The following is a 17,911-nucleotide window of genomic DNA, read 5'->3' as shown; positions in this document are numbered from 1 at the left end:
TCTGATTTGCAGTTCAGCTCAGCACACAACAAGAGAAACAGAAGTGAGGAAAGTAAACAAACAGCTAAAGTCGAGAAGGCATGAGTCCAAAACGCGCTTGCTATATAAGGTAATATTGTTTTTCTTTAGCCACTGAGCTCTTTAGGAAATGTTTCGTGATGGTTTGTGTTATTTTTCACTGGCGCACAGTAAATACGCTCTGTACTTTCAACACTGGATTGTGTTGTTAATATGCTAACTGGCTAACTAGAGGGAAGACAGTCTTCCAGCTTCCCTTTTTTGATGCTGGAAACAGACCATTGTAGTCTGTTGGTATGGAGACTTATTTTCTCTCATTCAGGTGTAGAATGTACGTGCTGGTTGGCTGTGGCTGTAGTCTCTGCAGTGTGTTCATGTGCAGCTTTTTGGCCGAGACACAGGTGACATGAGGTGATGCAACAGTCGGCTTTCACTACTACTTGTTCTCTGAAGTCAGTGTGGTGTATCTTGGACTTTACACAGGACACAAACCCAGGTCTCCTCTATTCATACACCACAACATGGTCTTTGTCATTCTATGAACTATGTCACCTGACTTTGTGGCTGAAAGCTTTCAAGGCATTCTTGTAGATTTACTTTATAATCTCAGAGACTTTATAGTCTTAGATATTATTTGATCTTTTTTTCTTCCAGAATATTCCCCCCCTCCCCTGGCTGCAATGGCCCTAATACACTGTCAGCAGGCAGCCAGAACACAGGTCCAGTGAACGATAAGGTGATAATGTGTGCAGGCATATTTTACCAACACATTAGCCAAAACAACTTCATTAGCTGCTGTCTGATATGTGGCTGCTGTGTATTTTGGCAGCTTGTGTTGATGTTTCTCAGTGTTAAGGTGCCATGCTTTTTAGAGAGGCAAACAGTTTGCACATTTGATATTTTTGGCTTCAGATATTTTCTTCAGGAGTTTTCTAATCTTGCCTCCTCTCCAGGGAAGTTACAGTTTTAATTCATTAAGACCATACCACTCCTCTCGAACATGATCAGTGACCCTAATAGCTGTAACATTTGGGTATCAGGCCATTAATTATCTCAAACTGCACACACACTAAATATTTAAATAAATACTCTCCTTAACTGGAAATATCATGCGGCTCTTTAACCTTCATTTTGTCAGAGATAACAGCATCTGCTCTCTCCTGGCAGGTAGTGTTGGCAAACAGAGTTCTTTGAAGTAAATAACACAGATGTGACTGACTCCAGTTTCAGCCTTCTGACAAGTTTAGTCTTTTGACAAACCACATTTTTATCTCCAGATTATATCCAATTTAGAGGCTATTAGTAATAATATAAAAAATTGTGACACTATTACCAAGTATTATCTCTTGTAATGCCTACCCGATTTACTGTATTTAATATCTCATTTCTTTCCGTCTTTGTGAAAAGGCTGAACTGTAAATACTAAGTGTTTGTCTAAAGTCACATCCTATACTAGTGACGTGTAGGATGTGAGTCTTTGGGGAAATCATCTTAATTGGCATTAGCTGATAAAAGCATATGCATGTGCATATTTTGCTGACCCTTTTATTTATTTTTTTATTTTTTTATTTTTTTTGCTCCAACTCAGAGAGCTCACAGTAATTGATGACAAAAAAGTGTTTATATTTTTTCATAAAGGAAGAGCTGGCTGTTGTTATGACACTAATTATGAAAATCTACGTGGGCCACACATCATGTGCTTCCATGCAGTATGAATAAGCAGAGTAAAAAATATAAAGGTGCCAATGTATTATAAAATAATTTTATACTTTAGTTAGAGTCCAGCTATTAAGGCATACAAACAAGTATTTATTCATATTTTTCACAGCTGTATTAGAGTTTATTTTTAATTCATTATAGCAACTTTTTGTTTATTTATTTAAGAGCAACAGCTTTCCTAGGTGCAGTCACAACTACCACATGTGCACAATGACAATGAGACAGTATCCAAGTGCACTGGCTTTTAAAATGATAAATTTACACCACTCTAAGCACATAAGCGTTGGATGTGACATGATGTCACTGTAGGTGAAGCCCCTTCCATATGGAAAACAGTCATTGTCTACTATTATGCATTCACATAATAAAATAAATGAATAAATAAAACCATTAAATAGACTGCTCCCTTGTTCCTTTGATTGCACAAATTATAAAAAAAACAAAACAAAGATTTCGAGGGCGTGTGATGTGATTTTTGATGTTCATTCATTTTCCGGAACCACTTATCCTGTTAGGGGGCGTGGGGGGGCTGGAGCCTATCCCAGCTGACATTGGGCAAGAGGTACACCCTGGACAGGTCGCCAGACTATTGCAGGGCTGACACATAGAGACAAACCATTCACGCTCAAATTAACACCTACGGCCAATTTAGAGTCACCAATTAAAGGGATAGTGCACCCAAAAATGAAAATTCAGCCATTATCTACTCTACCCATATGCTGAGGGAGGCTCAGGTGAAGTTTTAGAGTCCTCACAACACTTCCGGAGATCCCAGGGGAGAAGGGGTAGCAGCATAACTCCACCTAATGGAGGCTTACAGCGCCCCAGATTAAAACGTCCAAAAACACATAAGTGAAACCACAAAATATCTACATACTGCTCATCCGTAGTGATCCAAGTGTCCTGAAGCCCCAGCATAAAAAGTTATTTGGAAAAACTTCATTCGAACTCTGTTTTTAGCCTCATTGTAGCCTGTAGCTCTAACTGCCTCTCTGTGAGCCGCGCTCATGTGTGCGCGTTTGCGCAAGACCGTGAGACATGAGCACCGTGTCCATGTGTGTTCACGTGCTTTCGCCGGTCTCGTGTGCAAGCACGCACACATGAGCGCGGTGCACAGAGAGGCAGTCAGAGCTACAGGCTACAATGAGGCTAAAAACAGAGTTCAAATGATGCTTTTCCAAACAACCTTTTTTGTCGGGGCTTCAGGACACTTGGATCACTACGGACGAGCAGTATGGAGATATTTTGTGGTTTCAATTATGTGTTTTTGGACGTTTGAATCTGGGGCGCCGTAAGCCTCCATTAGGTGGAGTTGTGTTGCTATACAGTATACCCCCTCTCCCCTTGGATCTCCGGAAGTGATGTGAGGACTCTAAAACTTCACCTGAGCCTCCCTCGGCATATGGGTGAGTAGATAATGGCTGAATTTTCATTTTTGGGTGCACTATCCCTTTAACCTGCATGTCTTTGGACTGTGGGAGGAAGCCAGAGTACCTGGAGAAAACCCACGTTGACACAGGGAGAACGTGCAAACTCTGCACTCCTGGGTTTGAACCATGAACCCACTTGCTGTGAGGCGACTATGCTAACCACTACATCACTGTGCTGCTGATTTTTGATATATAAATAGAATCAACTTGACTGAGGAGCTTTGTAATGTTAACAAAGCAAGCATTGTTCTGAAAGGAAATATGTTATAAAATCTTTTTACAAACTCGTCTACAGACAACCAAAGTATTTTGAAGTTCTTGTGAGATTAAGATGTAACATTCGTAATATGTCTCTATTTACCTCCGTTATACCTGGATAGCAGCAGAAGTCTAATGACGAGAAGGTGATGACACACACAGCTGTTTCCCCACAGTAAGCTGGTGACTTGTGTGAGGTCACAGACAGATGATTGGTGGGACTGGGCAGTTGTGCTGTCAAGATGTTCAGTGATGTAGAGAGGAAAGTAATTTTTCATGCAACTGTGTGTATCCAGTGCCTCCCCAAAATGTCACCAGCTCCCAATGATGCTTTGCAATGTAGAAACTTGGAGAATACAAAGTATTAACTGACTGGTGTGATTATTTTGCTGCACTGTGCTTTAACGACCCTTATATATATTGCTGTCTGCCTCAAAGTCAAATGTTTAAGTCCTATAGGGGCTTTAATGAAGGTAAACAGTGGATCAGCCTGTTCAGTGACAGTGGGCTTTGATGCAGTGCTTTCCAATTAAAGAGTGCAGATCAAACATACCACCAGTCATGCTGGCTTCAAAAAGACTCAATCAGCTGAAAGGGAATGCCCTCGTGGAGTCTAAAAGAAACTGTTGATGACAGACACCAGTAACAATTACACATTGATTTTAAACTCAGTACAGACTGCTTTTGGCATTTACTGCTTTAGTCACACTAAACCTGTATTGTTGATGTGGATCCAAATATGTGTGCCGGTTTTAGAATCTCTCTAATTCACAGCTCACTAGATAAAGGCTCGAGCGGATGTTTTTTCCTATAATTATGGAGAATGACTAATCAGAGTGGTTTTTCAAATTATCTAATTGCTGCACCACACGCTACAGTATCTGTGCTCGCCGGTGAAATCACCAAAAGTATGAGCTGTGCTGGGGAAGTTACTAAAGGTATTACCAAAAAGCCGTAATTAGAATACTGTACTCATTACTCAAAGAGGAAATCAATCCCATTAGTTAGCATTGCAGCGTGACACAAGCCTTTTCAGTGCCTGCTGTGTTGCTTGTGCACAATAACTAATCTCAGCCTGTATAGCAGTGATTGAGGATTCTCTCCATCATTTGTCACAAGGCAAGGCTCAATTCTGCCATCATGTTTTATGTCTGCATGCAAGTGTGTTGATGGAGTGCTTTGTCATTTTCTTGCTGTGGAGAGGTGATTCTGACAACTTACATTAATGTTTAAATCCATGTCTTTATGTGACATACATGTAAGCTGAAAATAAGAAGACTCTGTGCTTACTGAAGGATTTATCCTCCTCTGAAAATTAGCTTTTTCCCTTCCATACTCTACTGTGGACCAACTTCCCAGAGGCACTATGTATCAGTCATTCCTGGTGTTTTTCTTTTGTAATTGCTGCCTTGTGCCTTCATTCACTTCAAGCTAATGTATGTATGTATATCTCAGCCAACCATTCATGAAGTTCAAATCTATACTGCATTAAATTCCAGGGGGCTTCCGTCTTAAAAATTCATTCATGTCTGATGTTGAGTGTAGGGATTCATTCACATGCGAGACTGAGTGTAGGGGCACACATAAACCAGCTGCACAAGACATACTTACTTACTCCTCTTCATCCCCTACGGGACGTAAGGCTTCAGTGAGCTCTTTCCATTGCATTCGATCCTTGGCTACATGTTGCGCTTCTGCCCATGACAGGTTCATCTTTTCCAGTTCCAGTGTGACAGTTCTGTACCAGCTGGTTTTGGGCCGTCCAGTTCTATTTTGCCTGGTGATGTCTATCTTTAGGCAACTCTCATGATCTGGCCCTGTTTTACTTTCAGCTCATGACCTAGCCATCTCAGACATTTGTGTGTGATTTCCTTGGTGATGTTCCGGCTACCTGTTTTCTTGAACAGGCAAGGAGCCGGACAAAAGTCAGCACACTGGCCCTCCAGGCTTGGGGGTTGGGTGTGGTGCTGACAATGCCACCCCATAAAAAATCACTGTTTCAGAAACTACAATGCAAAAGACATAGACACACAGATGCTAACAAGAAGAGCCAATAGATCCTTTTCAGCACTGTAGGATGCTGATAGATAATTGACCCTTTGCTTAGCCCCAGCCTTTTGTGATGGTCTGACAAGCTGTCGCAGTAAGCATGGAGCCCACACTGAAACTAACTGCACTCCCTGAAGAAATATTATTGTATTTTTGAGAAAATGATCAGCAGCCAGAGGGGTCTACAGTCTGTGTTTGAAGGATATATCCAGGATGTCAAACTGACTCAGCAGCAACAACAGGTTAAAAAGACAAAGATAGATAGAAGCTAAAGCCGAACTATAGGCTACAGTTCACAGTGTAAAAGTGAACCACCACATCACTGCTGATCGCCACACAAAACAATGAATATAAAGGGAAACTCTGCCGAGTATAGTAAGCAAAAGCAGCATGTGTATACATTCAGTAGGCTATATCTTCAGTAGTTAGCTAGCTAACCCTGCACTTTCCAGGGTTTGATTTTGGTTTTGGAACAGGGAAGAAACATATATCTTTTTCCAACCTCTCCAGGTATTCATTCATACACGACGTGCTCCAGGCGCAACATTTAACTCCAAATCCACAAAACCAGCCTGAAAATGAAGGAAAACTGAAATGATTGCATTAGAGTCAATGGAGCACTGCTGTGTTGTTGGACCCTGGTCTGAGCCGGCCTGATGCTACATTATGATTGGTCAGTCTGCGTCCGGGAGTGGGACTTTGCAAAGGGTCAACTAACAAAACATCACTCCCCACTGAAAAATGTGCTTATCGTTGCTTCTTTTGTATGTTTCACTGTGTAGAATGATTGATGTCCAGACAGGCTGTTTTCACACTCTTCTGCTGAAGGGGCTAACAAGGGCGGAGGTTTCATTACATTGCTGGCCTTCATCTGAGGTGGAAAACTAAAACTAACTCAATAACTCATTGGATCAGACATAAATCTCACTATTTTGTGGCTTATTGTTCACACAGATGTTAACTTCTCACCTCTGATAAAGTGCCACTCACACCTGCTTCCCTCATCTTTTCAGTGTGATGCACCAGCAACACACCGGTCAGAGGATACATATCTAGTTGATGGACCCAGATGTAGCTACAGCCTCTCACAGGTTCGCAAGAAATGGCAAAGCCAGTCCTATTAGTGGTATTGAGTTAGGGAGGCGGGACTAATAGTAGAGAGCGAGATGTGTTAAGTGTTTATCCACCAAAGACACTAACTAAACACTAGGTGACATCAGTGTTAATGCTATACAGTAGGGACAACTCAGAAGTTGCTGGATATTGGTTGGGACATGTCCCTACTGTACCATCCCTACTCAGTTTTAATCCCTTGGGGGTTAAGTTTCTCACATTAAAGGAATACTTCATCCCCAAATGATCATTTGTATATCAATTACTCACCCTGTGCTACATTTTATCACATGCCTTCACAGTGAGCGAATAAACAGGAAATACAGAAAACTCTTGATGAATTGGACTAAAAGGTATCTGTGTGTAACAACAGCGAAAACAGGGTATATCAAAACACTTGTTTATAACCTGTCCCACAATTTGTGCAGTATAAAGTTTCATTTACCCAGTCGTATGCTCAGTACTTCCCAAACACATGCATTTTCTCTAAAACCTTACTATTAAAAGCATTTTTGCATAAACTGTCCCACACAGGGAAGAGTAGCGTGCCTGGGCAAACACATACATTTAAATTCTGCTTGTGTGTTCCATTGAAATCCCGCCCCTCAGTTTGGTCATTGGCCCGGCATTCCGCTGTCGCTTCCTGGCCAATGAACAAGCCAAGTGGCATGAGTAACAGATATACAACTGATTATTTGGAGGGGTCACTGTGAGTAGTGGAAATTAACCTGTTTAGTCCATAGTGAAATAGACTATGTTTGCTCCCTCAAGAGTTAATCGCAGATCGGGCGCGGCGGAGGCGCAGCGCACCTGCGCTTCGCCAACTGGGTGTGGCCAGGCGGATTTTGCAAGTTTGGCACACCGTGTGCGCTGGCAAAGCTACTCTTCTTTCCCACCTCCGTCCCTCCTATCTGCGCAAGTCGGAAAGAGGGAGGAGAGAAGGCGTGGAGTGGGTTTTACACAGCTGATTCACATCACACCAATCAAATGAACCCCTCTCCTCGCCCTTAAATGCGCCATGGCAGAAGAAAGCAGCAGCGTCAGACAGCCAAACTTCTCCCAGGAGGAAACTGATGTTTTGGTCCTGGAGGTCCAAGCTTGCAGTGTCTGAATATACGGAACTGCGAGCAGACCTCCACGGGCTGATGATGCAAAGGTAGCCTGGAAGGAGGTCACCACAATTGTAAATCAATGTTGCGTTTCTCTCGTGCGTGCGCTCTCTCTTTCTCTCTCGCAGTCTCACTCTGTTTCTTTTCTTTTGACTTTTCTAAGATGACAGATGCTGAATATATACTCCCTATCTGATGCTGTGGCTGTTTGTGTTAAATCAGGTTGGGTTTCCATTACGCGTGCCAAATGTGCCAATGGTGCCAATCCCCTTTGATCTGACATCAGATGTGACGGGACAGTCGATATAGAGATACATTTATGTGCTGATTGCAGACAGTTGCATTGAATAGTGGTTTTGTGGGTAGCCTATTTATTGCATTGTTAATGTGCCTGACATCCTGGAAACCTGCCTGTGAGGTTTTGGTGACATGTACGCACTGTCCGCCGGTCAGCCAAACTTCGGCTTACACCGGCTGCACTCCCCCTGCGCTGACAGTAGACGTGGTTTCAGCTGGCGAGCTTTTAGCGCACCTTCGGCGAAGCCCTTTGGCACGAAACTGTCACTGCGCCAAGCTGGATCTGTCGACACCTCCACCTGCTGCGCTGCCACACCCATCTCAGCGCACCTCGGTCTGCCAAACCACCAAACTGAGCACGCCTCGGATTGCACTGCTCGAAACTAGCTCTGCGCGGGGTTCGCCACCCTGCGCTGCGCCGGGGAACTAGAGGCCAGTATCTTTATGCAAGATTCTGATTCCATCCATCCATTTTCAACTGCTTATCTGAAACTGGGTCGCAGGGACATCAGGCCGGAAAGCATTCCATTTGTCCCTCTCTCCAGCAATGTTTTCCAGCTCCTCCTGGTGGACCCTGAGACATTCCCAGGCCAGACGACATATGTAATCCCAAACTAAACCGCCTATCCATCTCACACTCCATTCTACTCACTCGTGAACAGGACCCTGAGATACTTGCTTGCTTGGGGCAGTAACTCTCTCCCAACCCAGAGGGGGCTATCCACAGGTTTCCAGCAGAGAACCATGGCCTCAAACTTGGAGGTGCTAACCAAATGTTTGGGGGCCTCAGATTCTGATAGTTTACATTTTTACATTATGCTTCTCTTTAAGCCGTCATTGACATTACACCCTAACTTTCAGCAAGCTTTTCACACTAAATCAGCAGTCTCTGCCTGGTACAAAGCCAAAGCACAGATGCAGCTTCATCCTCTGCTGCCCTGCCTCCACATATAAAAAATCACTGTGTAAACTAAATGTAGTGGAGTAACAAGACCATTATTGCAAAGGTAGAGTTTTAAAGGCTGCAAATGGCTCTATTTTGTTCTGGAGGTGTGGTTACAGTATTTGCGCAGAATTCGCTTGGCCTGAGGTGGTGGGGCCCAATGTGATAACTTTTCATGGGGCCCAAAATCCCTCATGGCGCCTCTGCTAATATGAGTCTAATGGCCAAAGTACATGGGGCACGGTCACATTGTGTCACTTAGATGCCATCTTTGCAGCGTGTGGTGGCTGCCAGCTTCACTGTGTGTGTAATGAATTCTGCTTAGTAAGAATGCAATTGTTTATGCAGGATTTGGAGGTGTAATTAACTGGATCATTTTAACCATAGGATGCATCGATATGATTGATTTATTTTAATGTGAAATGTAAAAACACAAGACAAGGTTGCTCTGCTGCTTTGCACTGCCTCTGGTACAATGAAATATTCATTGTTATCATTTTTTAAACAGATTGTTCTTATTTTTTGTTAACACATTTCTTTGCAGGTTTTACCTGTTAGAGGGCTGAACATTCGTGTAAAAATAACATTGAGTAGCGCAGGCTTCCGTGGTCAGTGTAGCAGTTTAAGTTGCGTGTTGCGCTGTGACCACAAGTTTGGTTTCATAACATCACAACTAGTTTGGCCAATCACTATCCAGTATTGTAACTAGAAGCCTACAGCGCACATATACTGACGATGGTGATGATTTTAAGAACCTTTAAGTTTAAATCCCACATATTTGCACACCAACAAATGCAAACCATCAAGTAAAAATTACCATTTGATTTAATGCATTGATGTGTCCTAAAGCTGTATCATTCAACACTATCACTAAAGAGATGCTGTTTACAAACCAGGTAAATATGAAAACATCCAAATGTGTGCAGTGTAAATAGCATCTACAGCAATTAAAGCAGGTCAACACAACTTGAACACAACACCGACAAAGCAAAATAATCCAGTTTAACTGTGCCCAACATGTAGTTAAGCACATAGAGTGGAAAAACAAACAAAAGATGCACGACTTCTGCCCCATTTGGAGCTGTTTAGCACTTGAAACAATTCAGTACTGGAGTCAGGGGGGTGCATCTCACCAGCTAATACTTCTATCTGAATGAAGCAGGTAGAGATGTTTGACGATGACACGGTGTGCATCCGCTGGTGCAGTAAAACCCCAACTGTGACACGCGTGAAGTGATCCAGTCAGGCTTGAAACGAGGACACAGGTCAACGTGTGAGAAGAGTGACTGCTGCAAAGTGGACATGACAGCAGTTTAGCCCACTCAGGGTAATGGGAATATCAGCCCTTTTGTGAAATGCAGGTCAGTGAGTATGAGTCACTAATAATTAGACACACATCATGAATATATATATTGTCTTTTAGTCACTCATAATTCCAAATACTAGGCACTTTTTTGTATTAATCCTTGATGTGGAGCTACATTATCTTGCTTGTGGTCTCATCTGTCAAAATGTGATTAAAAATTAATAACAGCTGACAGGAAAAAAGAATATTGGAATATTAAGGGAATTTAATACAGGTAGCAAGCGCCATACTGAGCCCTTTACTTTTTCATATCATCCCACACCATTCAATAAAAACACAGTTTATTATTTTACTTTATCATGATCGTATTAGGGGGCTTTTCTGTGGAAGTCCTTTCTACATTCACTGACATGTGACATTTCTTCCAACTTCAGTTTCCAGCGAAAACAAAAACAGTGTTTCATCTCCTAACGGGGAGCCCCTTGCGGTATTACTCCTCGCCAACTTTGTCATTTACCTTCAGCACCGACAAATGAAATAAATACAGCAGATGAAAATAGACGAAGCGTCAGATAGACGGGCAAATAAATGAGAGTTGCCGTGCCGTCTTATGCTGCTGCAGTTAGTCATCTATTTTGCATCTTTCCAGAGCTGTCAGTCAGCTTTTTCACAACTCTCCTCCTTCACAACAACACTTGGCAGCTCGCTGTCCAGCCTCAGCCAAACTGTTTGTGTTTCAGAGATTGTACTCCACGTGACGGATGCAGCTTCCCTCTTCTCGTAAGAGGAGAGAGAAAGAGATTGAATGTCGGAGGGTTGACGCTCTTTTCGGTGGCTGCAAACCTTTTGAAATTAGAGGGAAGTCGGTGTTTATATGTGTGTGTGTACATGTGCCGATCTAAGAGTGCTTGGGGATGTGTTTGAGCTGTGAGTGAGAGACACTGGTCGAGGATGGATGAGGCTAATCTCCGCATCTTCATCTCTGAATGTGGAGGAAATATTCTTAACATGTTTCTGCTTTGTCAGCCTCCTCGTTATCTGCTCAACCTGAATTTGTTACTTGTAGACTGCAGAAGCATCATCGTATGGTGTTTCCGTAGCTTGATATTACAGTCACATAATAACCAACTCCAGTTTATGGATTTTGAAAATGTTGACAGTTATTTGAGTGCTGAATAAATCTGGCAGAGCCTATTAAAAGTTACTGAACAGTATCAGGATGTGCTGGTTCTTATCTCTCATCACCCTATCCATAATGAGTAGATCATTAATGAAGAGAATAATGTGCTGTGGCAACATTATGAAAACAAACTTGAAATATACTGTATAATTTTAAAACAATGTGGCCATCAGTCAGTGAATGAAGCTGTTTTCACTGTTTGCTGAATTCATGCAAGGGCACTGGGTTTTCTTCTGAATAAAGCAGAGAGCAGATTCACTCCGGCTCACTGGAGCTTATCTTCAGATGGCCTTGAACAGAAAGCCTGTGTTTTAGAACATTTCGGGACAAAAGCCGTTGATTTCTTTGTCGCGCGTAATGACAGACTCACACTGTTAGCACATACTGTCAATCACCGCATAAACATATACATGCATGCTCAGACACAACTCCTAAAAACATGCCCCACTATGCTTATGATGAATATCCAAATATACGTTTATGCACACAAGCGCTAAAAAAAAAAAATCAGATGCACAACTGAGAATACATCAGTGCTGTGACATAGAGCGCAACAGAAGTGCAGCTGTAATTATCATCTATCTATCTGAGCAAAGTAATCTGCATTTCAAGTACTGTCAGGTTTTCCTCCAAATTCATTCACGGGTAAATGGGAAAGAGTGTATAATTGCATCATAACGCAGAGGAAGACAATTTTATTGTCTTGAAAGACTCAAATCACAGGTATAAAGAAGCACACACTCATCATTGGTCCACGGCGAAGCAATTTGTTCTGGAATAGCTGTGAAACCATTTGTATTTGGAATTTATTTTGCAGCCAGTGTCGCATAATGAACTGTGCCTGACTCTCCTCAGCGAAGAGCTTTATTGAAGTGTTTGGTAAACTTCACTTTAGGAAGTAATTTTCCTGCACCGACCCTGAAAATCAATTTGAAAACCTTTGCTAACAGGCCAGAGATGCTGTTTTTAACACTAGCTCTGGCACTGTTAACAGTGAGCTGGGAACGCAAACAAAAGCTTTGCCTCCTGCAAATTGTGTGCAAGAAAAACACTAAGTAAACATAATTTGCAGTTGAAGAAATAAAACTTATAAACACAGTGTTTTTCAATAATCTAAAGGGCTCTTTGTGTCAGTGTGCTTTATAAATAGTCGTTTTTTTATACAATGCAACCATCACACCAGGCAAAGAGCACCTATGTGACTCAGTCTGGTTATGGGGTGGCTAGTGCCCACACCTTGAATGGAGTAGTGAAACAATAGTCATCATGTGCCTCTGCACTGCTACTACACATTTATACTGTATTAGGTGCTCAATATTGTAGTGATGATAAGACCACGATTTCCACAGGATTTCGCATCTGATGCAACCTGGGGCTTTTTATAAAAGGTTATGACATTGTACCAGTGGGTGTTAGCGATGGTCCAACTATAAAAACGCATTTTTGACTCCATATAGAACCCTACTTGTCAAGAAGGGTCTTTGAAAGCTTCCATGGTAAATTATATTAGCTGCCACTTTGCCATCTGTTGGGGTTAAGTGAGCTGAAATCTCTTATCTGATTCAGTTGTCATGTAGCCTCGCCACCTGGCTCACCCACCTACCTAACCCCGGCCCCACTCTGGGAATCCAGCAGTCTCAGTAGAGACCTGATCAGTCAGAGTTTGGCTGCCTCTGCTACATCGCCACATTAAGTAAAACTACTGTACTTCTTGTTGTTTCTATAGCAACAGTTCCCACTCATGTCTTCAGGATACTGTGCAATGCGGAGAGTGAAGGAGACTGCAATGACAGTCATACCTGAGCATTTTGATTTAATCGTAGTGGCTGTTGGTGAAGTAAGGGTTGACCAATATATTATGCTCCCGATATACGAAGAGTGATATTTTTGGACTGAAGATTGAAGCAGCCAAAATATTACTTTAAATTTAAGTTTATTCATGGAAATAATTACAACAAAAAAAAGGTTGTCTACCAAATTTGAATTGTACTGAGTTTGAAAAGCCTCAAAAACCAACATTTAGACTGTGACGTTATGATAGAAAGAACTCATGGTAATCAAATTAATAAGCAAGCCAGTGGGATATGCTGGACTGGCCCTAACTTAAGGAGCAGAAATCCCACTGGTGAATGCTAAATTGACCAATAAGAACCACAGATCAAGACCCAAAAAGAATTCAGAGAATTTGAATTCGACCAGGCGTGCAAACATTAACCTCTGAGAGACCATTCACTACATCTGCAGTGATTCCTACTGTTGAGTAGGTGTACTCATCCTTGGCTGTATCTCTACTTTGATGCCTCTAAGTATGCCTTTTCTCTCTCTTAAAACTCCCCTCCTGATTTCTTTCTCTCTCTATATATCTTTCTCACAATTTCTTCCTTTTGTTTCCTCTCTCTCTCCCAGGTGTTGCTGAGTGACTGAGGGGATGTGATGGCACAGCTAGCAGGCAGGACAGATCCGAGCAGACTGCCTGCTGCACACTGAACCATCTGGATGCAACACGTTAGAGCCTAGACAGGTAGGACAGGATTGCTAGATTTTTACCTTTAAGGTTCAGCAGACTTTTGTGTGCAAAGATTTTTAAAGCATTGCCGACAATTTAATGTTTCAAGACCTTGGAGAAAGTCTTTATAGTCCATTATCTGTAGAAGCACATTTGGAATGAAAGCATTCTTTTCATCCACTTTGGCATGTTTTATGTATGAAGTGCAAAAAAAGCAAAATCATCAGCTGTCAGTGTTTGGAAGAATTAGAGAGAGTGGAACAGTACAATACATGCAATTATTTTATAGTGCTAAAATGCTGACTGATTGACTAAATTCCATACCAGATTATGACCAGATTGAAAAACAACAATATACACAGCTGTCAAAAAAAAGAAATGATGTCTTCTGAAAAGGATTTTTTGAAAATACAGTCTCCCTAAGCTCCTTTTATGTCTAATGCACAACTCCCTTTCCATTCTGCTTGCAGAATGGATTTTCCCAATTTCACTGAAGGGGTGTTTGCCACAAACAGCAGTGGTAATGACACACTGGAGACCACTAAACCCCCTCCCAGTAAGATCCTGCTTACGCTGACCCTGTCTGTACTGGCTATCCTGACTACATTCTTCAACTGCCTGGTGATCACAGCTATCGGAGTCACGCGCAAGTTGCACCACCCAGCCAACTACCTCATCTGCTCCTTAGCAGTGACTGACCTGCTGGTGGCTGTGCTGGTCATGCCCTTCAGTATAATGTACATCCAGAAAGAGTACTGGGGCATGGGTCAGGTGGTGTGTACCATCTGGTTAAGTGTGGATATCACCTGTTGCACCTGCTCCATCCTGCACCTCGCTGCAATCGCCATCGACCGTTACAGGGCCATTACTGATGCAGTGGAGTACTCTCGCAAACGCACAGGGGCGAGGGCTGGGGCGATGGTGGCAGTGGTGTGGCTCTTGTCTATCCTCATTTCACTTCCTCCTCTAATCTGGCGGCACTACAGCGGGGATGCAGAGCAGGTAGACCAGTGCATCATGATGCACCATCACATTGCCTTCACCTTGTACTCCACCCTTGGAGCATTCTACATCCCCCTGATGCTCATCCTCATCCTCTACTACAAAATCTACCGGGCTGCTCAGACCCTGTATATGCGCAGGGAGGCCAGCCGGGCAAGCCGTCACTCATGCATGACCAATGGGAGCATGATCCCGTCCTACCCTGCTGGAGAAGGCGACGACGATGGGGGACCGAGAAGTCCGGTGCCCATAAGCCCACCAGAAAAGTCTGTCTCTGAACCCTCAAATGAGGAGCCCCCACGTGAACGGGTGCGTGCATCAGTGAAGGCCTTCCGGAGCAAGACGCGCCGGCATGAGTCACGTAGTGAGTCACGACGGAGCCAGTTTTACCAAGGACCACGGATCTCAGGCTCCCGGGAGCGCAAAGCTGCATCAACGCTGGGATTGATAATAGGGGCCTTTGTCATCTGTTGGTTGCCATTTTTTGTCAAGGAGGTGATCGTCAACACCTGCGATGCTTGCAGTACCTCAATGGAGATGGCTGATTTTCTGACATGGCTGGGCTACATCAACTCGCTAATCAACCCCCTTATCTACACCATCTTTAATGAAGACTTCAAAAAAGCGTTTCAAAGACTTGTTAGGTGCAGCCATTACCTCTGATGGTTACAATTGTGCATGATCATACCCATTATGCCACCACATGTACACATGTATCCAGGTGGGGACAGACTAAAAGATGGCCATCAGAGAATACTGACTGAATACTGATGCAATGTGCCTGAGAGACAATCAGGTTTGACACCCATTCCCAGATGCTCCACCAGGCACTCCAACAGCCTCAGTGGCACCAGCTCAGCGATGAGGTTTGCAGCAAAGTTCCACATTGAAGTACACGTCTTGCTATTAATAGAACAACCTGAGATTTCCTTGATGTTAACTGGTATGTTTGAAAGGACATTGACATGTTGGTTTTTAGAAAATGGGCCATCGCTGACCTTTCTGAGGTCTGGGTTTTGAGCATTAGTCCCCATTAAAGGGCCTTAAAATAGCTGACCATTATGGCTTTCCCATCTAATGACCTCCGGTCTATCTAGTCCAAGCTGCTGGCTGAAATACAGAACATGTGTAATATACCACAGCATACCAAGTTGTGATTTCCCATGGTCATGATGTTATAAAGGGTCACTTTTACCTGATTGACTGTCACAGTGATTGTTAACAAACATTGTTGTTGAATGTGATATGTATTCAGCAAAACACTTCAACAAATATGAAATAAAAATTTGCAGATTATTGAAGTGTCTTGTCAGGTAATGGTAATGACACTGGCTTAAATCATCTGTCCATCTGAAAGCGAAAAGTTGTTACCTGCCTTTCGTCAACGTCTCAACACTGAACATAACATGCCATCTTTTAAATGTTTAGGATGAGCAGCTAAGAATATGAAGAAAATGTTTTATGATCTAGGACCAAATCATACCATTAATAAAACATTATGAATTATATTTAAAAAAAAAATACTTGGGGACCAATATAAAAACTGAGCTTGTCTCCACTTTCACTTCAGAAGGTTATCATGTGGAGAGGGCTTGAGATATTGGGGTTACAGGTTCTATAGGACACTACCACTTTAATTGATGTATTGCACAACATGTTATGTTTCTTTAAGTCGGGGATACTCAACTTGTTCTGCCGAGGGGGCCACGTTTGCAAAATGATGGGAATGAATCACATTAATCAGTATAATCAATGAACTGCCTGTTTCCAATTTTTCAGCGTTTGTTGTCCTGACTTATCTTTGCCAAGAGGCGAATCCAGTCTCAGCAGGTCGAGTGTACGCAGGGACGTTTCAAGGATTTGAGGACATTCGGAGCTCAGCCCAGATCTTTGCCAGGGGAGCACCCCCGGGTCCTGGCACGTTTTTTTTTATTAACAAGCTCTATTTGGATGTTTTTTTAATGCACTCTGGCACCTTATTAGCATTCAAAGTACAAAGAAAAAAAAATAACATTCCTTGTGTGAATCCATTTATTTTTATTGTGAATAAGAAAACAGTCGATGGACCATCTGGTGGGCCATAAGTTGAGTATCACTGCTTTAAGTTATTTTGTGGGGTATTTATTTATTTATTATTTATTTATTTATCTATCCTGGAGCCATTGCACACCCCATCCCATCTGACTCCCCCACCACACAGCCATAGGTCAATGAATGTGAGAGCCACCAGTGCAGAAATCCTCATTACATTAATCCCACTCAAGTACTTGGAATAGAACTACTATTTCTTTACTGCCTCCAAGAGGGCACACGATATGTTGATGGAAATATTGTGGATGAGTCATGTGTGAGGGTGTACTGTATGCCAGAGAGATAATACAAAGTGTGTCATACACGCACATACATCTCTGACAGTATGACCGGTATTTGTATATTGTTTCTTTCTTTGTCTCTCACTGTCTCAATAATCAATAATAAACAGTCCACATATGAATGATGCTCTCCTGTTTTTTTGTTGTTGTTGTTTTTTCCTGTGTTAATCATACTTTTCGGAGTGAAGATTTGGTATGTGTGACATAAGTGCAGTATGTGTATGGAGAGAGTGATAGCAGGAATAACATAAATAATAACTCACTGATAATCTTTATGCGTAAATGAATGTTGATGATTTAGCCTACTGCAACCCCATATTTCAGTCTGCCTGCTGCTCATGTGAACAGACGATGTTTTCCGTATACTAATGTGATGGCGCCCCTTTGTGGCTGGCAGTAAGACTGCAGACTTTCCAGTGGGCTGCTACAAACTGCATCACTCTTTTACAGCTTCTAGAGATTAATGAATCTGGAAATATGGTATTGTTCATTTGGCCTTATCAATCAAATAGATATAAGTGAGAATTAAAGTAATCCATTTTTTTTAAAACATTCTGTCTTATCAAACTTATTATTCAAATTGTATTGTCAATTTTAAAAATGACGGAA

At 42.4% G+C, this 17,911-nt stretch overlaps 1 protein-coding gene across 1 annotated transcript in view; it reads left to right on the top strand.

Moving 5' to 3' along the window:
- Window positions 1–16,451, top strand: part of htr1fa (5-hydroxytryptamine (serotonin) receptor 1Fa) — a 35,403-nt gene extending 18,952 nt beyond the window's left edge. Inside the window, exons 2-3 of the mRNA XM_033617116.2 lie at window positions 13,829–13,943; window positions 14,399–16,451. Of these exons, the coding sequence (XP_033473007.1) occupies window positions 14,400–15,593 (1,194 nt within the window). The 5' untranslated portion in view covers window positions 13,829–13,943; window position 14,399 and the 3' untranslated portion in view covers window positions 15,594–16,451. The remainder of the gene's footprint in view (window positions 1–13,828; window positions 13,944–14,398) is intronic.
- The last annotated feature ends 1,460 nt before the right edge of the window (window positions 16,452–17,911 follow it).

This window comes from Epinephelus lanceolatus, chromosome 14 (genome assembly GCF_041903045.1).
Source record: "Epinephelus lanceolatus isolate andai-2023 chromosome 14, ASM4190304v1, whole genome shotgun sequence".
NCBI lineage: Eukaryota > Metazoa > Chordata > Actinopteri > Perciformes > Serranidae > Epinephelus > Epinephelus lanceolatus.
The sequence above is the reverse complement of the archived record's forward strand: the minus strand, read 5'-3'. Positions and strand labels throughout refer to the sequence as shown.